This window comes from Dipodomys merriami, unplaced genomic scaffold, assembly GCF_024711535.1.
Source record: "Dipodomys merriami isolate MVZ:Mamm:240054 unplaced genomic scaffold, mDipMer1.0.p SCAF_31, whole genome shotgun sequence".
Classification (NCBI taxonomy): domain Eukaryota; kingdom Metazoa; phylum Chordata; class Mammalia; order Rodentia; family Heteromyidae; genus Dipodomys; species Dipodomys merriami.
Window position 1 is genome coordinate 7147300 of NW_027204604.1, and position 25297 is coordinate 7172596.

At 42.3% G+C, this 25297-nt stretch overlaps 1 protein-coding gene across 1 annotated transcript in view; it reads right to left on the reverse strand.

Moving 5' to 3' along the window:
• Window positions 1-263: 263 nt before the first annotated feature.
• Window positions 264-25297, reverse strand: part of Traf3ip3 (TRAF3 interacting protein 3) — a 28886-nt gene continuing 3852 nt past the window's right edge. Inside the window, exons 2-16 of the mRNA XM_070041585.1 lie at window positions 24688-25103; window positions 21796-21943; window positions 21610-21673; window positions 20897-20921; window positions 20600-20629; window positions 20409-20504; window positions 11794-11865; window positions 7844-7984; window positions 7514-7651; window positions 6178-6313; window positions 5535-5597; window positions 3594-3650; window positions 2389-2525; window positions 1510-1623; window positions 264-356 (exon numbers count right to left, since the gene is read on the reverse strand). Of these exons, the coding sequence (XP_069897686.1) occupies window positions 264-356; window positions 1510-1623; window positions 2389-2525; window positions 3594-3650; window positions 5535-5597; window positions 6178-6313; window positions 7514-7651; window positions 7844-7984; window positions 11794-11865; window positions 20409-20504; window positions 20600-20629; window positions 20897-20921; window positions 21610-21673; window positions 21796-21943; window positions 24688-25044 (1671 nt within the window). The 5' untranslated portion in view covers window positions 25045-25103. The remainder of the gene's footprint in view (window positions 357-1509; window positions 1624-2388; window positions 2526-3593; window positions 3651-5534; window positions 5598-6177; window positions 6314-7513; window positions 7652-7843; window positions 7985-11793; window positions 11866-20408; window positions 20505-20599; window positions 20630-20896; window positions 20922-21609; window positions 21674-21795; window positions 21944-24687; window positions 25104-25297) is intronic.

The following is a 25297-nucleotide window of genomic DNA, read 5'->3' on the forward strand; positions in this document are numbered from 1 at the left end:
GGCAGGCAAATCTGTAAGATTCTTATCTCCAATTAACCACCAAAAAGCCAGAAGTAGAGCTGTGGCTCAAGAGGTAGAGCACTAGCTCTGAGCAAAAAAGCTCATAGACAGTGCCTAAGTCCTGAGTTCAAGTCTCAGGACTGGCACAAATTTTTTAAAAAGTCAGAAATACCACTTCATTTGGAGAGAAAACCCAAGCTGTGAAGTTACCCTTCTGAGTTTCTTCCTTCAGATTTTTACCCCAGGCAGTAGTTGCAAGCTATTCAGATCATCAGATTGTTTTTGTTGGCCAGGAATACTGCTAGCACTGTAGCAATCAGCACTATCAACACTGGGAGCCATCGGTCACATTGCCTCTGGAGGGAGAAGACAGGAGAAGGCAGCTATGAGTTAGTTGGAGAAAATAGTGCAAAAATAACCCTGTTGTAGCCCAGTTTATTTTTATTTTTATTTTTGGGTCCGGTCGTGGGGCCTGAACTCTGGGCCTGGGCGCTGTCCCTCAGCTCTTCAGCTCAAGGCTAGCGCTCTACCACTTGAGCCACAGTGTCACTTCCGGCTTTTTTTCTTTTTGCTTATGTGGTGCTGGGGAATCGAACCCAGGGCCTCATGCATGCAAGTCAAGCGCTCTACCACTGAGCTACCTTCCCAGCCCTGTAGCCCAGTTTAAAACAACAACAACAACAAACCCTTGGATTGGTGGAGGAAAAAAGCTTTTTACTTCAGTGCCTGTGCCACTTCCTCTTTGATAAAAAAAAAATCACTTCATTAGTGATCCATGTCACATGGATTTATATATAGGGGCTAGACACTTGAATACTAATATGAATAATCAAGAGTGAAGATAACTCAGCAAAATTGTATTCTCTGCTCATGTGCCTCAGTATTTTTGCTCTTCACCCTCTGTCCTTGCCGTCATTGAAGCCTAAAAGAATACCCTTTTTTACTTGAGTTACTATACATTCAATATCCCTTAACAGAATTGCTGGAGCAAAGAATACTTCAGATTTAGGATTTTTTTCCCACATTTTGTAACCTTTACCAGTTGGGCACACCCAATAAAAACTCCCAAATCCCAAATGCTACAACATCCAAAATTTTGTTCCTTTGTTCATGCACTCATTTCTTCATTTATTTTCAGAATCAGGGTTTGGACCTAGGGCCGCAGGGATTGGCAAGGACATGCCAACACAGTGTTTTACCACTTGAACCATGCGTGTCCCTCTCCCAGTCTGAAACTTTCTAAGCATCATGTCAGTGCATAAAAAGTTTTGGATTCATCATATTTTAGGGATGTTGGACTTGTAATAAGTTTATCCTTTCATGAAAATTGGGCTTGGGCACATGAGCCAGTGTTTCTTTCCTGCTTGCTATCCAGTTGGCATAGTATAAACCCAAGTGGAGTAGGCCAGGATTACCAGATGTTCTTGTGGGCTGATAACTTTTAAGATTCGGCTAAAAGAGGGTCCTATTCCACCATTGTCTAGGGCCATGCAGGATGGACCTTCTTACTCTGGGAGGCGGCTGCTGGCTGTGGTTCAGCTCTTCTCGACAGTGCTGCAGCTTACGCAGGCAGGAGATGTACTCATCACTGAGGTGGTCTAACTCTGAATGCAGTTCTCTGCACTAGGGAGAATATCAACAAGGTCATTACCATCAGTTCAGTCTCTGATAGACCCAGGAAGGAGAGACTGCCCTGAGTAAGGTACTTCTTTCACTTCTGAATGAACTAATACTTCTCAGCTTATCAGAGATTTCAGGCTGTCTTTCTGCTATCTCACCTATTTTTGGTATGGAATGTGTTCAGTTGAATGACTGATTATATTACATATATTACATTTTATACCTGTATATAGGTTCTTTGTGTGCAAGTGTTTTGTGGGTTTACCCTCCACCCCCTCCCCTCAAAAAATGAAGTTTCTTATAGCATGGAAGACCTAGAAGTGATTTTAGTACAAATTTCTTTCCTTAGACCTAGTTGCTTATTAGTACTTCCAGGAATATGTATGCGATGTATGTGAGTATGTACATAGGAAAGTTTTTGCTATTTAAAAGACTGTTTTGCTATTTAAAAGACTATATAAAGCTTAGGACATTATATAAAGCTTACCCAAATTGGGACAGAGTTTGAGAAGTTAATGTGTTTATCAGATGTGCTTGAGTTTAAGTTGACTTTCTAAGGAAACTACTTAATAAGACCTTGAATAGGGGTTGATGTAAATATGGAAGTGAGAAAAATTGACAAGTTAATCAAAAGCCAAAGACATTTTTTAGGGAAAATAAATATACCTTTGGTCATTGAATCACAATTTAAACTTTGAAGTCCCTGCCCTCTGGCTGGCTCCCATCAGTTTTCCCAGAGCTACTCACAGTCCTAGAACATGGTCTTACCTCCTTTTCCTGGGCCTGGAGCTGCAAATTCTTCTTTTGCAGCTGGTCTCTAAGATCACAGTCTTTCTCCTTCCCTGTGCCCTCAGGCTTCACTTCGTTGTATGAGGGCTTTGAATTCCACTCTGGTAAAGCCTGATCTAAAAAAGCAGCCAGATTCTCAGTGATAGTAAGTCCCACACCTGCATGGAAGGGCCTCATTACCGAGTGCAAATTTCCAGAAGTCAGGATAGGGAGGAATTTGGGAGGGCCTGTCCTTGGCTAAACTGAGCAGAAAAAAATTCCCTGACTTGAAAAACCCCTATGGGACCTTCCCTGCTCACTTAAACAGATAATGGGAATTAGATCTTCTCAAGGGCAAGGTTGACATCTTATTTTTCTTCTTATATCCGGTGTTGCTGATATTGGTGAATACTTACTGATTTTCTTTGGTTGTACGCCATACAGTCTCTAGTTTGTCAAGTAAATTTGCTACATGTGTCTATACTACTCAGTTTTCCTTGTACCCTTATTTCAAATTTCTGAATGAAGATGGCATTCAAATCTTAGAATTGATGTGACATGGTTAAAGATAGTTTTAGTCTCTGCGAAAAGAACACTAGACAAGATGTCAGAAGTTATGGATTATTGTTTGCTTTATCCTTATTGTTTTAACCCCACACATATGACTAGAAATTTTCATTTTATTATCCATACTATGTGGACATAGTAACTTATCCCCAGTGATGGTGAGGAGAAAACGTGTTATGGTAAGTGAGGAGCCCCTTCCAAACGGGTGTAGAATTCTTTTCAGAAAGTGTGGGCAACAGACTTAACAGAGAGTTAAACTAAGATGACACTTGAATACCTTATAGTTTAGGGCTGGGAAATCGATTGTGATTTTTACAGTTGAGTGTGTAAAAACTGACATGAAACCCTGAGTTCAAAATTAATTTATTGAATTGCTTAACATAAACATAGTTTTTTTTTTCAGAGAAAGTAGAAAGTACTTTTTCACAGTTTATGTATCTCAGAACGGAAGAGTAACTAGTTAAAGTGTTCTCAGGGCCAATGATCAGATCCTTCCTTAAGAGTCCTCTACATCCCTGTCATAACAAGACTCCAGAACTGGATAGGACTCCTAGATCCTAGGTAGTCAATCCCCCTGCCTCTCGGCAGGCCAAGGAAAGAGCTATTATCTTAGAATTCATGATAGTAAATTTGCTGACCTTTCTTTACTAGTTTCTCCTGTTCTTGAGGATGTAAGGATTGATTCTGAAGCAGACCTGTTGGAAAACACAGGAATTTGTCTGTGTGAACAGATTTATTTCCAAGAGTCTCATGTCAGATCTTTGCATAGAACTGTTATTTTTAAAGATGTTCCCACCTGTTAACAATTGAGTTTTGTCTCTTTTTTTTTTTTTTGGTCCAGTCGTGGGGCCTGAACTCTGGGCCTGGGCGCTGTCCCTCAGCTCTTCAGCTCAAGGCTAGCGCTCTACCACTTGAGCCACAGCGCCACTTCTGGCTTTTTTCTTTTTGCTTATGTGGTGCTGAGGAATTGAACCCAGGGCCTGAGGCATGCAAGGCAAGCGCTGTACCACTGAGCCACCTTCCCAGCCCCTGAGTTTTGTCTCTTAAATTTACTATGTTGAAGTCTTAACCCCTAACACCTCAGAATGTGATCTTCCTAGGAAATAAGAGTATGCTTTCATTAAATCAAGTCATGAGAGTGGGCTCAAATCCAGATAATGGGGGTCCTTATAGGAAGGGGAATTTGAATACATATAATCTGGGAAAGATGATGTAAAGAGACATAGGGAGAAGATTGTCATCTTTCAGAGGCCTGGAATATGTCCTTCCCTCAAAGCTTTCAGAGGGAACCAACCTTCCTGACACCTTGATTTGGACTTGAGATTCTCCTGCCTCAGCCTCCTGGTATCTGGGAATAAAGGTATATACTATGATATCTAGCTATGAAAGGACCAGTACATCTTCAGTATAGATGGCTTAAAAATTATTTTTTTTCCTTGCTGGGCCTGAAGCTTAATCTCAGAGCGTGAGTACTGTCTCTGAGCTTTTTTTGCTCTAGACTAGTGCTCTACCACTTGAACCAGAGACATGCTTCTAGCTTTTTGGTGGTTAATTGGAGATAAGGATCGCATAGACTTTTCTGCTTGGGCTAACTTTTAAACCATGATCCTCAGATCTCAGCCTTTTGAGTAGCTAGAATTATAGATAGTAGTTGCCAACAGCCAGCCCTAATGGCTCAAGTAGTATACACTAGCCTTGAACACAAAGAGGCTTAGTGCCTAGGGCCCTGAGTTCAAGCCCCACAACCACTACCATCACTACCAACAACCATATATATATATATATATATATATATATATATATATATATATACACACACACACATATATATACATATATATATATATATATATATCATAATGTATCCAGAAAATGATTGAGTTTTAGAGAATGATAGAGAAATGGAATAATGGGATTTTTCTTCTTTTTGCTATCCTTCAATATATATATCTATATACATATTATGCATATAGATATATATATCTATATTCCACACATATATGTAGATAGATAGAGAGATAGATAGAGAGATAGATAGATAGATAGATATAGTTGTTGTTGTTGGTTGTGGGGCTTGAACTCAGGGCCTGGGTACTGTCCCTGAGCCTCTTTGTGCTCAAGACTGGTGCTCTACCACTTGAGTCACAGTATCACTTCTTGTTTTTGAGTGGTTAATTGGAAAGAAGAGTCTCATGGGGACTTTTCTGCCCAGCCTGGCTTTGGTCTTCAATCCTCAGACCTCAGCCTCCTGAGTAGTTATGATTATAGGTGAGAGCCACCAGTGCCCATCTTGCTAATATTTTTTAACATGTGCAGTTCAGATAGAAATTCAAGTGGTTGTTATTAGCATGTAAGGTTAAAAATAGAAAGGAAACAAAACAGGCTAAGATATAACTTGTGAAAAGCTATGAAAATGACCCCACTTTAAAGAAATGAGTCTAAAAATGCACAGAAGCCAGGGTATAATACGCCAGAGATTAGGTCTCTATTCCCTCTTCTGAATGCCCTTTGAGGGCCTGGAACCCCATAAACATCAAAAGCCACTTGTGCCAGTTTGAGGTTCTGGAAATGAAACTTACACTGCAATTGTTGTACTTTGGTCATCAGGGCATGTTTTTCTTCCTCTGATCTCTTCAGTTGATCTGAAAAAGAAACCATGCAAACCAAACTAGAAGCCATCTTAATGAACTCCACATCTGAGGGTGGAAATCAGTCATAGGTGCTGTCTGGTCTGGGGTCTTCGATATAGTCAAGTGAAATTTGCTTGTCCCATTTCTGAAGAGGGAGATAGTACCTAGTACCTTATCATCAACTAGGGGTCTGCACCACCACAGGGTTTGAACTAAGGGTTGTATTTATTCTCTGGTCCTTTTTCTCAGCCGACACAGGCATTCATTCTGCCTGTGTCAGTGTCTCCACTGACCTTTCCTTTTCAAATTAGGAATGTGGCCTTGACACATGACTAATATGGGAGCAGCTGTGGTTTAGCCAGAGGGATGGGCTAGAGAAGAGAGCTCATACAAGATCCTCTGGTGCAGCAAAATTAATTTTTGTCTTGGCTGATTAAAATAGCTTTGCATTTCCCTCAAGGAAAAATGAAATCATAAGGCCAAGCAAACAAATGAAAGCTGAAGCTTTTATTTTTCTTTCTACTCAGCCTCTTTCTCTGAGCTCACTTGCTATGGTTCCTTCTGCTCCTGAGGCCTTTGAAGAGGAGGGTACCTTGCAGGTCCTGGGTATTGTAGTTGCACAAGTCTCCGTCCCCTTGTAGGCATTCGATCTTGGCCTGTAGTTCCTGGTGCTCAATCTCCAGAAGTCGCAGGGTCTGGTTCAGCTGTGCATCTCTGCTGTCAGCTCCCTGGAAGGAGGAGGGGCAGCACAGCAGCAGGTTAGTGCAACATAGAGGTAGGCAGCAGGTCCATGGAACAGGAAAGTTACAGAAAATGGTTGTATTTTAGAGAAAGAAGGTTAGGGAAATGAAAGCATGAGATTTTTCCCCCTTCTTTTTGCTATCCTCCAACATTTATAACACTATACTCAGTTTTTAATATTCATTCACAAGGGACATGTCTGGACACCTTGATAAATTTCCAGATTAAGACATCAAGTTTACCTTGTTCATGTAATTGTAACCCCTCTGTATGGTATTTTCACACACAAAAAAAGACATCCCAAGTATAACTTCTAGATGTTTTCACTTTCTCGTTTTTGTATCATTATCAGTTGGGGATGGGGGAATAGGGCCATGTCCCCAAACACCTGCCTAAGAATTGCCTTACAGGATGGTGGGAAGAAGAGGACAATGGTTGAGATGTTCATGCCATGCTTAGTGGTCAGTGAGGTTCTCCTTTGAGAACTCTTCACATACCTCTCTTTATGCTATTCCTGATTCAGGAAAATTGTAAAGATCAACTTTGAGGGTAGACTCTCAAAGTTCCAAATCATGTAAGTGAAATCTCCACAAAGCAATGCCTAATATATACTGAATGCTTATATGTGCCAGGCATTATGCCAAGTCCTTTGCATGAATTACTCTATTTCATCCATGCATCAATCTCATGGTATAAGTACAATTGCCTTTATTTTAAAGATGAGAAAACCAAGGATTAGGAAGTTACCAAGCTAACAGATTGGAAATCCTGGAACCTAGTATTACTCATACCAAGAGTCCACTGTGATCTCTTAAAAATACTTTGGCAAGCTGTGTTAGTACCCCACTAGCAAATTAGTGACATTTCCTGTGTACAACTAGTTCTGTGCAATTCTGAAATATTAAATAATATTAAATACATTAACTACTGAGAGTGTTCATATAGTAAATTAGAGTATGACATTAGTAAGTTGATGAGAAATACAGAGGATTGGGCTGCGTTTTGCATTGAGATAGTGTCATTTCAGTGAATATCATTTGTGTGAGTAGGTCAGGCATCTTTACTAAACTCAAATTTATGTTTCGAGTTAAAACAGTGAGCCTGATACGAAGTGGGTAGTTGAGTGAGGAACTGAAATCTCAGAGCTTTCTGCAGTTTTTCTCTCCCTAGCCTGCCTCCCCTGGTACCTGCAGTTTGGACTGAAGGATGTGGAATTGATTCTCCAGCTCGCTGTGCTGGATCCCTAGGGTCTTCCAGGCCTCCTTCAGGGCTTCATACTGGCCTCTCCACTCTTCACAGTTCTGCTCTGCCAGGGCTAGGGACCTCTGAGGAAGATCAGAGAGGAGGTTCCAGTGGAAGCCTCCCCCACTGAGGAAGGGTTGCAAAAGCATAGTGTACCCCATCATCTATATTAAAATGACAAATCCTAGAGGTGTTAGATGAGAAGTTGCAGGGAGTTGTGCAGCTTCCCAGAGCTACCCCTGAGCTCCTCAGCCCAAGGACCACTTCATCCCCACCTGTGTGCTCTCCAGTTGCTGCTCCACACTCATTTTCTCCTCTAGCACTTTCTGCAGTGACTCCTTGGCCTTCTGCTCATAGCTGTTTTTCTGGTCTTCCATCTCCAGTAGTACTTTTTTCATTCCCCAAGGGGAATATTTCTAAAAATGTGATGCAATTCAACAAATATGCATTGAAAGTCCGTGTACCAAAAGAGCTGTGATATAGACGTGAAAAGAATTTGGTCCTTTCCCTCTCTGCAGATACCATTATCTGATAGGCGTCTCCTTTCCCGGAGAATCCCCTAGGCCATGAGAGGTGAGTGTCGTAGGTTTTGACACTGCACCCTGGGTCTTGCACCCTAGGCTTTCCAAAGGTTTTTGAAATCCATTGTGTTTGCACAACTCATCTTTCTAAATCCACTCCTGTGATTTCTTTTTAATGTCAAGCATCATAACCCACCCAGTCTTTTAAGCCCTAAGCCCAGGGAGTCATCATTAATAGTTACCTTCCTAACTCAGAAATCAATTGGTTTTGAGCTTTGTCAAGTCAAGTTCCTAAACAGTTGATACCTGTCACCTTTCCACCCCTTCGGATAATTCCTTAATTCAGATTCCAGGAACACTAATATAGAGGCTAATAGAATAGCCTCCTTATCTGTAATTGTGTGATCAGGCTACTTCCTATTTGCTCAGGATCAGGTACAAATTCCTTGATTTGGCAGCTTACAACCCAGGCTATTCTTTTGTCCTACTTTCACTCAAGCTGAACTGCTTGTTGGTAGATTTCCCCAAGCATCATGCTTTTAGGCCTCTGCCATTGCTCATGTAGATTTTCGGCCTAGAGCTATTCATTCACTTTGCTCATGCTCAAGGTTCAAGTGGCATCAGGTCTGAAAAATCTTAACTACCTCCATCCCTCTAACTCCTTATGGATGAAGTGGTTCTTCTAAGTGATCACATAGTACACCTGCAGGCCTCTGTTCTGTTCTACTGAGAACAACAGCATTTCTCCTACTGATCTGGAAGCTTTAGAGCAGGGAACATGCTGTTTCTTCTGCTTACAAAAATAATCTTTATAGCCTCAGGGAACTGAGAACATTTTAGTAAATTCAATGTTTTAAAACAAATGCATTTTAATATTCCTCCTAGCTTCAGTAACAGGGAAAAGACACAAAAACAGATTTGAAAATTCACCAGGAGTCTTCCTCTACTTATTCCCTTCATCTTTGTGCCCTGTAATTTTGGAGAAGGCAAGCAGCTATTACCATCAATTCTAGATAGCCACAGAGTAAACAGTAATCCAGATAGTGAAAATTTAGGAATCAATAGAAACAATTTCTATTTAGCTTTGAGGTCAGCTGGGATTTTGTATTTATATGTGACTGGGTATTATGTATTTGGATTTTTTTTTTTTTTTGTTCCAGTTCTGGGGCTTGAAACTCTGGGCCTGGGCGCTGTTCCTGAGCTCCTTTTGCTCAAGGCTAGCACTCTACCACTTGAGCCACAGCTGCACTTCTAGCTTTTTTGGTAGTTTTAACAGAGATAAGATTCTCACAGACTTTTCTGCCTGGGCTGACTTTGAACCGTGATCTTCAGATCTGAGCCTCCTGAATAGATAGGGTTATAGGCATGAGCTATAGGCCCCGGGCTTATTTGGAGTTTTTGTTAAAAAACAAAACAACAGATCTAGGAGTGATGGTTGAGGTCATACATGGAAGATGGACTTAGCCATGCTGGCTACTGGCCAGCTTCATACCCAGGTGAAAAGAGACTGGCACTCTGGATTATATTTTAGTCTCTTAAGACCTTGGTTGGCATTTGCCACCTTTAGAGCTAAGAAAGTACTAAGTGCAGGTAAGCTTAACACTTTAGACCTGCCACTTCAACTTTTCTAAATACTTAACTTGCTATGTTATCAAGACTGACTACCCAAATGAGTAATGCATGTTTTGACCATTTATACTAAAATGTGACTTTATGAAGAAGAGTTTTTAGAAGGATAACAGGTGGGAAGAAAATCCTATGAAAATAGTTGGGTCTTTCTAGTTTTATTTCCTATAGCTGGCTTAATTTCAGATTCATGCTGAGTTCAAAATTTTCTTAGCTAAGCCTTGAGCTGAAGAGCTGAGGGACAGCGCCCAGGCCCAGAGTTCAGGCCCCATAACCGGACCCAAAAAAAACAAAAAAAAACAAAAAAACCCAAAAATTTTCTTAGCTAGATTTTACTACTACTACTACTACTACTACTAAGTCCCTAATTATTTTTCTACTAAGCTCAAAATAACTCCTATTTAATTTTCTTTTGTTCTAAATAATCTTCTGAACTATTGCAACACTATCTATACTTCATATTCTGCAGCATAAATTCTGCCATAGAGTTTATATAACTTTCAGATTTTAATGTGCAGCCAAATCACTTGTTGAAATTCAGATTCTAATTCAGTAAGTCTAAGTGGAGCCTCTAAGTGTCTATTTCTAACAGAGTGTCCAGGTAACATTTACTTTTTTTAAACTAAGGTTTTTAAGTGATCTCCTCCTTTCCATAATTCTAATTATTACTATTATTTTTCACACTTACCAGGCTAGCACTCTACCAGTAAGCTTCCTTTTAGCTTTTTAATGATTTCTAGAAAGGTCACTCATTGCTGATGGTCTGAAGACCACATGAGGAACACCAAGGTTCTGGCTTATTATACTGTTGAGATTTCTAATGTGCTCCATATTATATACTATAATAGCTTGAACTGCATAAAGGGTGACAGTACTGAAAATAATAGGGAAATAAACAGACATTTTAAATATCCCATTTCTAATCTGAACACATATATCTTGATTTTTAATACCACAGGGCTAATTTATAGAAAGTAGATTATATAAAAAACATGTTCCTCTCATTGGATTCTTTGCTTTTTTTAAAAAAAATTGCATTCTTATCTCAAGCTTTTCAAAGATATCTAGCCTCTACTTCTGTTTTTCCTGTTATGGTGTTTATAAATATACAATTTAGCCGGTGCTGGTGGCTCATGCCTGTAATCCTAGCTACTCAGGAGGCTGAGATCTGAGGATCCTGTTCAAAGCCAGCCTGGGCAGGAAAGGCTGTGAAACTCTTATCTCCAATAAATGACTCAGAAAACTGGAAGTGGCACTGTGGCTCAAGTGGTAGAGTGCTAGCCTTGAGCTGAAGAGCTAAGGGACAGCGCCCAGGCCCAGAGTTGAAGCCCCATAAATAAATAAATAAATAAAATATATATTATACAATTTAGTAAAAAATGTATTAAACATTAAAAAAAGCCTAGTTGGCATGTTTGAGTTCACAAGAAACTAACAAAGCAGGTCACATTATATTCTCTTGCCAAACAATCTTAATGATGAGGCCAACACTACCTTATTTCTTTCATTCCAAATAAGTGAAGTCCCCCAAATTTCTTATTTGCATCTCCTCACCTGTCAGGCATCTATCACTTCTCAAGTGTGGAATTGGATTTCTTTCTTTCTTTGGTAAGCTAAGATTAGGTCAAATGAAGAGATGACTGAAGCTATGTAAGGTCCCAGAAAAAAAAAACAAGAATAATATGGTAACTTTTCTTCTAGAAGTTGCTCTTACCCAAGGAATGAAAATCATTTCTTCAAGACTTTCTTATAACATCCAACTCATTGGTTCAAATACTGGGACCTATGGAGTTAGTTGTATGCTACACATATTCATAGTTGCAGGAATTTTCTAGGTTATCCAGTAGCCCACAACATTTTTAGTGTTGGGATTCTTTTCCAGGGTGCAAAGGAAAGGATACTAGGAGAAAGAGGGGAGGATGGAGATACTAATACAATAGAGACCAAAGTAAGAAATTTCCAAACAGAATAGGTGTAATTCCCATCTGGTAGCATTTTTTCTAGGAAGTAAGATTAAGGCTCAAGTATACTCTTTACTTTTAGATTCATGAGCTGGAAATGTCCTCTAGAATACTTACCTGGGTACAAGTGTAGAGCTGGTTTTCTAAGGACCTTAGTTTGCCTTTCAATTTGTCTTCATTAAGCTGGCCCTAGAGCAAATAGGATGAGATAATAAGCCTGTGACGTATATAATCTTCAAAGAGATGCACTCTGTATTCCCAGCTCACGCCTTCCTCATGGCTCAAAAACTGCTCATGTTACTAATTTATTTCAGGAGGTGGAGGGAGCAGAAGTGACAAAGGAGGTTTGAGTGGAACTCCGGATTATAACAAGGATGATTCAGACTGGCCTCCCAAGTCCTCTTTTTGCCTTGAGGCTCTCTAGCAAATGGTTCAGGTATCACAAAAGAGAGCCACTGGAAGAACACCTCCAGGATGTCCTCCTTTCTTCTTCCCCTGTTGGCACTTCTGCACCCCTCATCTGTATAGAACCCCTCTATTATATAGAACAAATAGGCCAGTGAAGTCAGATGCCAGTGACACACCCTGTAATCCTAGCTACTCAGGAGGATGAGATCTGAGGATAATGGTTCCAAGATAATAGTCCCAGTAGACAAATCCAAGACTCCTGAGTACAATTTAACCACTAAAAAGCCAGAAGTAGAAGTGTGGCTCAAGTAGAGCTGGTAGAACACCAGTTTTGAGGGGGAAAAAGCCAAGCGAGGGTGTGAGGTCCTGAGGTTAAGCCCAAATACTGGCGCCAAAAATAAAACAAAACTAAACTAAACTAAAAATAGACCAGTAAGGTCAGTAAAGCCAAAGGGGAGCGGGAAAATCCCCCTTTTTTGGAAGAATAGGATTCTCTCTTGCTTCTTCCCGGTGGTGAAATCGAGCCCCTCTCCCTTGATCCATTTATATGTGGGAGGTTGCAACCCTCAGTACCTCAGAATATGTCCATATTTGGTATTGGGTCTTTAAAAAGTAATTAAGTTATTATGAGGTCATTAGGCTAGGCATTAATTCAGTATGGATAGTGTCTTTATAAAGAGAAGAGATCAGGATGTAATAAGAAAGGACCATGTGGAGACAGAGAAAAGATGGGCATCTTTAACCAAGAGGAGAGACCATAGGAGAAACCAATCTTTTTCTTTTCTTTTCTTTTTTGTGGGGCTTAAATTTAGGACCTGAGCTCAAGACTAGCATTCTACCACTTGAGCTTTTTGATGGTTCATTGGAGATAAGATTCTCTTGGATTTATCTGCCTGGGCTGGCTTTGAACACTGATCTTCAGATCTTAGCCTCCGGAGTAACTAGGGTTACAGGTGTGAGCCACCAATGCCCTGGAGTTGAATGGCTTTTTAAATTTTAGTGTGTGTTGCTGAGTATAGGACTTGGAGCCTTGTGCATCTAGGCATCTAACAGCATTTTAAACCTTCTAAGATTTCTTGATCTCAAGGCCAAGTAGAGAAAAACCTGCAGGATGAGACCTTCTGTTTTTTAAAATTTTCAGCATTTCAGCCAACAACTTACTTCCTGCTTTTCCCCCTACCTATAGACTTCTCCCTCTTTGCCAGGTAGGAATGTTATTCTCAGATGTGTCTTCTGGAGGGGGCGGGGAGGTGATAGGGTTTGACCTCAATTGACTGCAATTATAGTAAGTTTCCCAGAGAAATAACCACGGGCCTCTTCAGCAGTAACTGGTTTTCATATTCTTTCTCTGACTTTTTCCTTTGGGATGCTTGTGGTTTCTAGAAATTCCATTTATCTTCCGACCTGGGATATTGTGGATCCTCCGGGTCAGAGGCCTGGATGTTTTCAACCCTCATGGCAGTTGAGGTCTGTAACAGTCTAGGGGCAGAGGAAGGGGCCTCTCTTTTTAGGTATACCTCTTTAGATAAGTGTCCCCGTGCTTTGGGGAGGCAGGAAGTGGTATCACACAGCACAGCTCCTGTTTTGATCTAGTTTGACTAATTCTTCTAACCATGGGGGTTGTTGTGTGTGGGGGTGGCCTCCACCCTTTCAGCTTCCTGTGTTACTCAGCTTGGCCTTGCAAAAGCAAAAAACTTTGCCAAAAACAATTTTTTAAAGTGCCTCCTGCTATTAATGCTTTCCCCAATGTCTCATGGGAGAGAAAGGGAGCTGGAGAGTCAGGGATTTGGCATCTGTAATAACCACAGAGATTGGGGACTGATGAAAATGTGGACAAAGATGTCTCCTGTTTGAGCCTTGGGGTAAGTAGTAAATTTGCTGCATTCCTCAAGTGGCCTGCTCATCCTCAAGTCCTGAAATCAGCTGGTGCCACACCCCCCTGCCCTGGTTCAGATCTTACAATTGCACGCATTTTCCTTTGCCTGGACTCTTCTGAAGAATATGATCAAACCCACCATGTTTAAGGATGATCTTGTTGGAGCTTGGAAAGAAAACAGGACCCAAAGCAATATTGAAACATTTCTGCAGCCTCCTATCATTTTTTTTTTAAATAGCTTCCTTCCCTGTTCTGTAGTATGGCTTTGGTTCAATATTTTGACTTGTCTAGCTGTTTTTGTATTTTAGCTCAGCCCTAGATTACTTTTCTGTTCATGTTGCAATATAAGACAATTCACTTTAGTCCCTTTGGTGGAGAAAAAGGGCCACCCAAGTTTTGGGGCTTGCACAAAATCTTGTACACAGCTCTGCCTTCCCAAACTCCCCAGGGCAGGTGTAAAATTTGTAGCCAAGTTGTTGCAAATGGGGCATATATTTTCCTGATCTGAGTCCCAGTTGTCTCTAAATTGGAGCCCAGTGTTACAGTAAGTGGGAGGAGGCATCTCTTAACAGGCTGCTTCGAACCTTCTAGGCATCATGCCCCAGCAACCCAAGGCTGAGAGGACACCGTTAATCCCTCAGTGGGAAAGGGAGTAAAATGGAAGCCATACACACCTGGTGCTGGTCTGAGGGCTTCAGCTCCTGCTTCTGCTTCGTTTCTCCATCCTGCCTCTCTGTTCTCTGAAATACCACCAACTCACCGCACAAGCCCCAGCCCACAGCTTCTCTCCGCTGTAGCGGAGCTCGTGGAGGGCTTATGGCCAATCCCCTGCCATTCTGTCATCTCAAGATCTTGATTCAACTCTTTGGATCTTAAAACCCAAGCGTGCCTTGTTCCTGTTTTTGTATTGCCCAATGTTGGCTGAACTTTTTATCAACTGGTTGAATACTTTCTACTCTGAAGGCTGTAACCAGTTTGGGGTTCTCAACAGCACCCAGGGCCCAAGGGTATCCAAAAGGTCCATAGCCCATTTAGAAATGGAGGTGACAGAGGGTTGATCCTTGGGGTTCTAATAGCTCATTTGAAGCATTTCTGCATGTGCAGTTGGAGGTTCAAATCCAAGAGGCCAAGTGGAAAAAGTGTGAACCAGGCTGGATCTCCAAGTCCTCGTTCTAGCCACACTCATCCAATTATTATTTTTAGAGAGCACAGACAAGGGTTGTCCCTTCACTAGAAGTTGAAGCTTCCCTGGAGTGATAGGGTTGTGTTGTCATTTCTGAAAAGTAGGAGGTCTTAATGGAAGAGCCTGAGACTATTTTGTTTAAAAAACAGGAAGGGGTGGAGAGGAAGAAGAAGGGTGAGGATTGGGAGGGATAGGAAGAAGGGAGGGAGAAAAAAAACACAACCAGAGGAACGTCTGCTCTTTGGCTGGAGAATGGGTAAAAAACTCTCCTTGGAGTTTATGCCAGAAATGGATCTTAAAATGTCTTTCCCATCTCCACCAAGCTTGTGATAATTCAACTTCTGGGTGCAGCTTACCTGGGCTATTATGAGTCTCTACTGCTCCCACCCCCATTCAGAGCCAGGCGCCTCATTGTTAGAGAACCTGTTAAACACTACTCCTGCTACTTAGGAGGCTGAGAACTGAGGATTGTGGTTCAAAGCCAGGACTTCCCCGGCAGGAACATCACAGAGACTCTTTATCTCCAATTAATCACCAAAAGGCCAGACTTGCTGTGGCTCAAGTGGTAGAGAGCTAGTTTTGTACAAAAATGCTCAGGGAAGCTGGGTGCCTGTGGTTTGCACCAGTAATCCTAGCTACTCAGGAGACTGAGTTTTTGTTTTTTGTTTTTGCTGGTCATGGAGCCTGAACTCTGGGTCTGGGTGCTGCCCCTCAGCTCTTCAGCTCAAGGCTAGTGCTCTACCACTGGAGCCACAGCACCACTTCTGGCTTTTTCTGCTTATGTAGTGTGAGGAATTGAACCCAGGGCCTCATGCATGCAAGGCAAGCACTCTACTGCTGAGCCACCTTCCCAGCCCCAGGAGACTGAGATGTGAGGATCACTGTTCGAAGCCAACCTGGGCAGGAAAGTCCTCTGGAGACTCTTATCTTCAATAAACTACCCAAAAAAAGCTGGAGTGGCGCTGTGGTTCAAAGTGGTAGAGCACTAGCTTTGAGCACAAAGAGGCTCAGGGACAGTACCCAGGTCTGTGTTCAAATCCCACAACTGGGGAAGGGGAAACAAAGGAAGAGGCTACAATGCTTGATAAGAAATGTACTCATTATCTTGCCCATGTAATTGTAACCCCTTGTACAGTATTTTCACAATAAAAAAATACAAAAAACCCCCAACAAATCCCACAACTGGGAAAAAAAAAAAAAAAAAGCTCAGGGACAGCATCTGTATCCTGGGGTTCAAGCCCAGGACCAGCACCAAAACAAACAAATTAAAAACAACAAACCCCATTACCTTTCAGTTTAGTTTCACAGATGAGGGTTATGCACCTTGTAAGCTGCTAAGTGTAGGACTTTCAATTTGAATCAGGTGCAGTTCTATCATGGGCTGGCTTCTTGCCTAGAGCAGTGCTTCTCAAACCAGAGGCAGCGTGTATTCTCATGAGTCCAAGGAGTCTGCAGTCACATACATGCACACATGAGTGTGTACACATGCATAACTGCGTCTTCCCTTTAAAAAGGGGTTTCATACATTATTTTAAATTTGATATGGTGTACATTACAAAAGATAAAAAATATAAAAATAATTTGAAACACACTTTTCAATAGAAAAAATTCCAGTCCCATAATCCTAAAGATAAACAATATTTCAGTCACATTCTGCTATACTCAATGCTTTTTCCTATTTAGGCTTGCAGGCAAGATTCCTTTTATTTTTATTTTTTTGCCAGTCGTGGGGCTTGAACTCTGGGACTGGGCAGTGTCCCTGTGTTCTTCACAAAATGAGCACTCTACTTGAGCCACAGTGCCACTTCCTGTTTTCTGCTGGTTTATTGGAGATAAAGACTTTTCTGCCTGGGCTGGCTTTAAACTGTGATCGTCAGGTTTCAGCTTTCTGAGTAGCTAGGATTACAGGCGTGAGCCATGGGTACCCAGCTTAAGCTGGTTCCTTTTAACATTCTTTCTCCGTTTTTCTCCTTTTATTCATCATCACTCTACTTCTGTACTGTTTGAAAAGCTGCTCATCTTTCAGGACTCAGCAGTTATGATCTCTTGCTAGTGGAATTTTCTCTATTCTACCTTAGGCAGAAATATTCTCCCTTCCCTGTATCACATTATATACCCCACTGTCATAATCTTTTTTTTTTTTTTTTTTTTTGTCAGTTGTGAGGCTTGAACTCAGGGTCTGGGTGCTGTCCCTGAGCTCTTTTGCTCAAGGCTAGTGTTTTACCACTTTCAGCCACAGTGCCACTACTGGTTTCCTGGTTTTTAATTGGAGATAAGAGTCTCATGAACTTTCCAGCCTGGTCTGGCTTTGAACTTTGATCCTTATATCTCAGCTTTCTGAGTAGCTAGGGGTAAGTCACCAGGGCTACCCCTGTCATAAATTGTATCATACTGGAGTTATGTTATGTCATCCTCTCTTCCTCCTTAAGAGCAAAGACTCTACTTTTGAAACACAGGGTCCAGCAGCAAGTTGGAACTTATCAAATGTCTCTTGGACAAATGAGTGAGATGATCTTAATTTAGTTCAGCACCGGAAACCACCTGGTATGCGCTGCTGTCAGCTCCAGGCTCCCACTCTGCCAGTGTGAATGACTTCCTCTCACGCCAGGTTCAGTGACTGATGTGAGGGGGACATGCCGAGTTGGAGACGTCTCCTAAATATCACTGCACACTTCTTGGCTCTGTTTCCTACCGTCTTCTTTCTCTCTGTCTAAGCACAAGCCCTCTTCCTGGTGGGACACGTTGTTTATGGGGGCTGCCAGGTTTCATGCTGTGTCTTACTGTATTGTATCAGTAGTAGCATCATCCTGCTTGTAACCCTGAACATACCAGTTTCACTATGGGGGTCTGATGATTCCTTGAGAATCCTTGAGGCCCATTTATGTGATCTGCAAGGTCTAAATGTCTTTGTGACCAAAATTTCTTCACAGACATCAAAAGAATGTATTGCAAGAAATTGAACCTATATGCAAATCGGAAAATTTAGCAGTCTTTTGTTCATCTAGATATTAATTGAAAAAAAAAGTAAAACAGTGTTACTCCATGTATTTTCAAAATGAAGTTTTTTTTCATTAAAATATGTAATTTAGAGCCAGGCACAAACCTGTGATCCAAGCTACTTGGCAGAGGTAGGCTCTTGAGATCAAGGCTAGTCTAGGCAAGGGTAGTGAGACTCTATCTCAAAAGCAAAATAAAAATACAAGAGATATCTGGGCACCAGTGGCTCATGCCTGTAATCCTAGTTACTCAGAAGGCTGAGATCTGAGGATCATGGTTCATAGTTCAAAGCCAGGTAGGACAGGAAGTCTGTGAGACTCTTATATCCAATTAACTACCAGAAAACCAGAAGTGGCACTGTGATTCCAGGTGGTAGAGTGCTAGCTTTGAATAAAAAAGCTTAGGGGCAGGGGCTGGGAAGGTGGCTTAGTGGTAGAGTGCTTGCCTAGCATGAATGAGGCCCTGGGTTCGATTCCTCAGTACCATATAAACAGAAAAGGCCGGAAGTGGCACTGTGGCTCAAGTGGTAGCACACTAGCCTTAAGCTGAAGAGCTCAGGGACAGTGCCCAGGCCTAGTATTCAACCCCCATGACCACCACCACCACCAACAACAAAAAAGCTTAGGGGCAGTGCCCTGGCCCTGAGTTCAAGCCCCATGATTGACCAAAAAAAAAAAAAAAAAAAAAAGAAAGAGAAAAGAGATGGGGTATAACTCAAGTGGTAGAAGTTTGCTAAGCCCTAGGTTCAATCCCCAGTACTGGGAGAAAAAGTATTTTATATTAGTATATCATAATTTATGACTACTACTAGTAGTAGTAATTAGTTTTTGTGATGGTCCTGGGGCTTGAACTCAGGGCCTTGGCACTGTCTCTGAGCTTTTTTGTTCAATACTAGTGCTTGAGCCACAGTTCCACTTCTGGTGTTTTTGGTGCTTAACTGGCGATAAGAATCTCATGGATTTTACTGCCCAAGCTGTTTTCAAACAGTGACTTTCAGATCTAGCCTCTTGAGTAGCTAGGATTATAGGCATGAGCCACCAGTGCCCTGCCTTATTCTTGTTATTTCAAAATTAATAAATATGTCTACATTTCTGTAATTATTAAGAGGAAAGTTCTAATATGATAAATATAAAAAGCTTGTTGGAATTTCAATAATCAAGAAAATAGTACAAAAGGTCCTAGACAGGATTAAAAATAAAGATGTAGAACCACTCTATTGGATAATATCTCACCTCTAGATGTTGCCCGCTTTTTATTTCCTGCTTCTACATTTGCCTGGCAAATGCTTCCATAACCATAGACATTCCTTTGACTATCTTCTTATGATTCATTCATTTCATATTTTGGTGTATTATGTCCTGAAAACATATATTTCTCCTATCTTTGTATTGCTTAGGCATCTGTCTCCTTTACAAAACTGTGAACTTTCTAAATGCAGGAGTCCTGCCTAAACAATCTCATTATTTCCAGTCCAACCCAAATGCTTTGTAGGAAGAACATGATTTGTGAATATGTGTAGAAAGAATAGATTAAAATTAGAGTCCTGATCTTTCAAAGTTCCAGTTCTTTCACTAACTAGCTATGAAACTTTGGGCAAGTTAGTTGGCCTCTTTGAGACTCGATTTCTCCATGGGAAAAATGAGGTGAGACTAGATGATATCTCAGGTCCTTTCCCACTCAACCTCATGTCTGGGCTGAGAAGTGGGGACCAAATGGATGAATATTGGCATGAATCCCATGGACACTGACCAGAAGCTCCCTTTTCAGAAATTAAAAAATGGGCCTTATGCCACTTTTGGTTCTGGGTCTTCCTTGGTGGGTAGCAGTACCCTTACTGTGACCCATCTGACCTTTAGGTCTATACATCATCCTCATATCTCTTGCTTCATCCTAACACACTTTTTTTTTTGGCCAGTCCTGAGACTTGAACTCATGGTCTGGGCACTGCCCCTGAGCTTTTTTGCTCAAGGCTAGCATTCTACCACATGAGCCACAGCTCTACTTCCAGCTTTCTCAGGGTACTTTAGTGGAGATAAGAATCTCATGGACTTTACTGCCTGGGCTAGTTTGAACTATGATCCTCAGAATTCAACCTCCTGAGTAGCTAGGATTATAGGCATGAGCCACGGGCACCTAGCTTCTAGTACACTGTTCAGTTGTAAGACAACCTTTTTTTTTTTTTTTTTTTTTGCTAGATGGTATGTGAAGAAAAATGAGATGGGTACATACAGAAGTACATTAACTTTGTCCAAAGATTTTATCACTTACCTTCCAAGAGCTGTCAGAGGCCTGAATCAGGGTAGAGAGCAAGTCTTGGAGAACCACCATTTTCTGTTTTAGGACTAGTTCCCTTTGTAGGGCCTCCTGAGGTACAAAATGCAGGAGGATAAGATTAACCTGAGGAGAAGATGAGGCATGTGGAGGCATAAGGCATTTGTAGGGGTTGCCAGGCCACTTACTTTGAGGTACTCCGAAAGCTGGATGATTTCCTAGAAAGAGAGAGAAAGGGGCATTCAGAAAAACTCAGTCTCTGGAAATACTCGAACATAGAACTAGAGTCTTAGCTGGCTTGTGGGTAATAGCCCTCTTTGCCTTGAGTCTGACATGGTGCCCCCTAGGCCTGCATCTTTACTCAACACCCTATGGTAATCCAGGAAGATGTCCCTCCATCCCAGCCTGAGTATATTAGGGAATAACAGAATGTCAGGGCTTGGATGCCATCTGACCCAGCTTTTTCAAAGTAAAGATTTTCTTACCTTATCCAGAACTGCAACTCCATAACTAGGAAGAGAAAAACAGAACAAAACAAAAACATGACACTGGGCCAAAAAAAAATCAAGCAAGTTAGGAAGCAATTGCTGCAGGGATCCTTTCTGGAGAGCAAATAGGATGGTGAAAAGCCTTCTCTTTGTCAGTTAAAGTGGATGTGGATTTTCACTGTGTTCTCCTTCCATGTACCAGATCAAGACATTGATGTAAAAGATTAAAAAAGATTAATGGGCTCAGTGCTGGTTGCTCACATGTGTAATCCTAGCTACTCGGGGCAGAGATCTGAGGACTATAGTTGTAAGCCAGCCTGGGCAAAAAAAAAATCTGTGAGATTCTCATCGCCAATAAACTATTTAGAAAAAGCAGGAAGCGACACAGTGCTTAAGTGGTGTAGTGCTAGCCTTGAGCAAAAGAAGCTAAGGAACAGCACTCAGGCCCTGAGTTCAAGTCCCAAGACTGGCATGCATGTGTGTGCATGCACACACACATACACACACACACACACACACAAAGAGAAAGGGATGAGATATGTGAACAGCACTCAGGCCCTGAGTTCAAGTCCCAAGACTGGCATGCGTGCACATATGTGCATACACGTGTGTGTACACACACACACACACACACACACACACACACACACACACACACACAAAGAGAAATGGATGAGATATGTGAAGGCTAGAGGCAGAAGGGAACTCACTTGGTTTGCTGACTGGCATCGTTCTTAATTGTTGACGGTGCTTTTTCTGCCTTTGTCTGAGTGCCTGAGAGATAGAGGATAAGGTGATTCAGAAGTGGGGAGGGACAGGGACTTTCCACTGCGGATGAGCTGGGCTAGTAGGCAGAATTCTCCACAAGCCCCAGAGGGAGGGAGCTCTGCTCTTACCCCGGTGGTGTTTGTGTGGCTTCTTGGTGGGGGAGGCTTGCTGTAGAAAGGCCCCTGTCTGTGAGGAGTGATGAGTGGCCAGGTCCCCCTGGATGCTTGTGGAAGGATGATGCTGAATTGGCAACACCGGAGGGCTGGCTGCTGTCACCTTGAAAAGCAAGTGAGAGATGCTGGGAAAAAAAAAATCACTTAGAAGATTCCAGATGATTGTTTGAAGAGGAACCAGTGGTCATGTTGGTTGAACTTCCAACTCTCAATGTGATGGCATTAAGAGGCAGAGCCTTTGAGAAATAACCATGTCAGAGGGCGAAGCCCTTGTGAATGAGATTCATGCCCTTGTCAGAAGACTCATGAGAGAGCCTGCCTGTCTTCCTTGCCTGCTTCCCACACTGGGTGAATACAATGTGCATGCAAGGAAGGGTCCCACCAGACTTCAGATCTGCTGGAAACTTCTGGATTCCAGAATTGTGAGAAATAACTTTGTGTTCTTTTTCTTTTTTCTTTTTTTGCCAGTTCTGGCACTTGAACTCAGGTCCTGGGCACTGTACCTGAGCTTCTTTTGGTCAAGGCTAGCACTCTACCACTTGTGCCACAGTGCCACTTCCAGCCTTTTCTGTTTATGTGGTACTGAAGAATCGAACCCAGGGCTTCATGCATGCTAGGTGAGCACTCTATCACTAAGCCACCTTCCCAGCCCAACTTTGTGTTCTTTAAGCTACCCTGTGATATGGAAATGTGTTATAGTAATCCAAATGGTCTAAGAATATTTCCATCCCAGAAAAACATTGTACTCCACTCAAGTCTTCAAAGCCACAGACTTTCCCTTGCTCTTGTACTGTCTGGCTCTAGATGGTGGGAATGGTTCTCCTCAGGTAAAGCGGAAGCTGGGCTCAAATCTTGCTATCCTCTCTGGCAGCAGCCAGTGTGGTGATCAGGAAAGAGAACTGGTCTGAGTTGGGAATGAACGGTCTGGGTTCAGATCTTGCCTTTTCGGTCTGAGTTCCCTGTCAGTGCAGTGAGGATGGACAGCTGCTTCCTTCTCCCTTTTCCAAAGCTGCAGAATCACCGAGGTTTTGTGGTGAGGAGAAAGTAAAGTAGGGAGTTATGACAAGGGCGCAGGAGTGGGGGGGGGGTGTTGCAATTGAGTGTGCTTTTTATATTTATTTTTGAACAAATTCAAAAAGTCTATGTTGGTTACATACCACTAAGCAGCTAATTGATTTCTGTAGAATCAATCATGTGGGTCATGGAACCTTAAATAATTAATAGGTAGAAGTGGAATTCTTTTTTTTTTTTTTTTTGGGTCTGGTCATGGGGCCTGAACTCTGGGCCTGGGCGCTGTCCCTCAGCTATTCAGCTCAAGGCTAGCGCTCTACCACTTGAGCCACAGGGCCACTTCCGGCTTTTTTCTTTTTGCTTATGTGGTGCTGGGGAATCGAACCCAGGGCCTCTGGCATGCAAGGCAAGTGCTCTACCACTGAGCCACCTTCCCAGCCCCAGAAGTAGAATTCTTAATTATGTGTTTTGTTGTTTTTCTCGATTCTCCCACCAACCCCACACCTAAAAATACTCAGGAACTTTTCTTGCCTTAGAAAGTAGACAGTTGTTTCTCTTTTACAATTAGGATTTAGGATACTGTCTCTGAACAGTACCTTCTGTTGTGTATAACAAATCCATGGTTTTGTGGCTAGGTAAGGCACCACGCTAGGCACTTCCAAGGAATACGGTGGGCTCATTCCTCCCACTAGTACACTCAGAACATTGAAACACAGGAGATTTGCTGGCTGAGGTCATCTTACATATCCTGCTTTTTGCCAATGCTGTTCTTTCCTGGACCATACTAGTGTGTCCTGTGAGTTACACAGACTTAGAGGATTCATGATCTCACAGGCCCTCAGAGAGCAGAGGTGTCCTGGAGAAGCCAGGGAAGGCTTCCTGGACCAGACAGTGTAATGGAGATGGAATGGTTCAAGAAAAAGAGAAGATGAGTAGGTTGCTATAGCCTTACAGAAGAAGTGTGTGTGTGTGTGTGTGTGTGTGTGTGCGCGTGCGCGCGCGCATATGTCTATATTGAAGGGGCATCAAGATGACTGGGCTGTGTTCCTGATACATAATAAGCCTTCAGTAAATATTTGATGGATGAGGCTGAATGAATACCGTAAGATAGGTAGACAGTTGTATAGATGGCTGAAATTTGAACCAATTCTAGACATACAATGAGATTGGTTTTGTAATTATTTTTTCTCTCCTACAAGTTAAGGACAAATCAAAAAGTGCTAAACAAAGAAAACCATCACAACTTCCTCTGAATGAGCAAGTGGCTAGAATCTGTAGACTCACTATGATTCCATGGATGTTTCACAGATGCCTTTAAGGATCTGTGTCTTGTTATTAACTTCTGTGGCTTGTTATTAACTTCTGGGCACTATGGCAGATTACCATAGCACAGTAATATGTGCTATAAGATGGATATGCTAATACATTAGCATATGTAATATGCTAGTATTATAACATGTTATAAGCTAATATGCGTAACATTAGCACATTAATATATGAAAACATAGTAATGATATATTAATATATGACTGTACAAGAAGGGACTTTTTTTTTGTTGGTCATGGGGCTTGAACTCGGTTTAGGTGCTGTCCCTGAGCTCTTCAGCTCAAGGTGAGCGCTCTACCACTTGAGCTATAGCACCACTTCCAGTTTTCTGCTGGTTTAATGGAGATAAGAAGCTCTCAGACTTTCCTGTCCGGGTTGGCCCTGAGTAGCTAGGATTTCAGATGTGAGCCCAGCAAGAAGGGACTTTTTAAGTCACTTGATAGTGACCCATCTACCCCTGTGGTGCTCCCTCTACCCCCACTGCGTGGTATGTCTCTGGGTATGACCCACCTGCTGTCCAGAAGCTGAGATTTTGTTGACACAGAACAATAGTTCCTTGAGGGCATTTGTCTGGCCTGTCCCTCTGCCTGGCCTCCTGGAGGGACCTTGCTCCCTGGCCTGGAGATGCCACGCCTGGCCTTTTTCCTCCACCTCCAAGTTCCTTCTCCTGAAGAACTGCTGTTGTCGGGCTCTCTGGAGCTGCTCTCGGTGCTGGGTCCTCAGCGCTTTCCCCAGCTGGCGGCAAGTGGTCACGTTGGGGCGGCAGCGCCGGCTCTCTCGGGTCTCCTGACGCCGCTCACACTTGGCTTCATAGCTCTCAGCCCACCGGGCCAAGCCAGGGGAGGGCCTGGGGTCTGGGCTGATCATGATCACCTCCCCAGCACCTGTTGCGTTTGGCTTCCAGTTCCTCGAATAGCTGCTTGGATCTGCCAGATGCCAAGAGGGAGGAGTCATAAGTTGAGCAGAAAAATGGCCATCTCCCCAGAGCAGGGGGCAGAAATAGCACGGGTTAAAAACCCAAGAAAACCCATGATGTGGCGGCATCAAACTGGGAGCCAGGACTCCTGGGTTCAATCCTTAATGAAGTAACAAAATCCAATAAAAGCAAATTCCTGCTTTA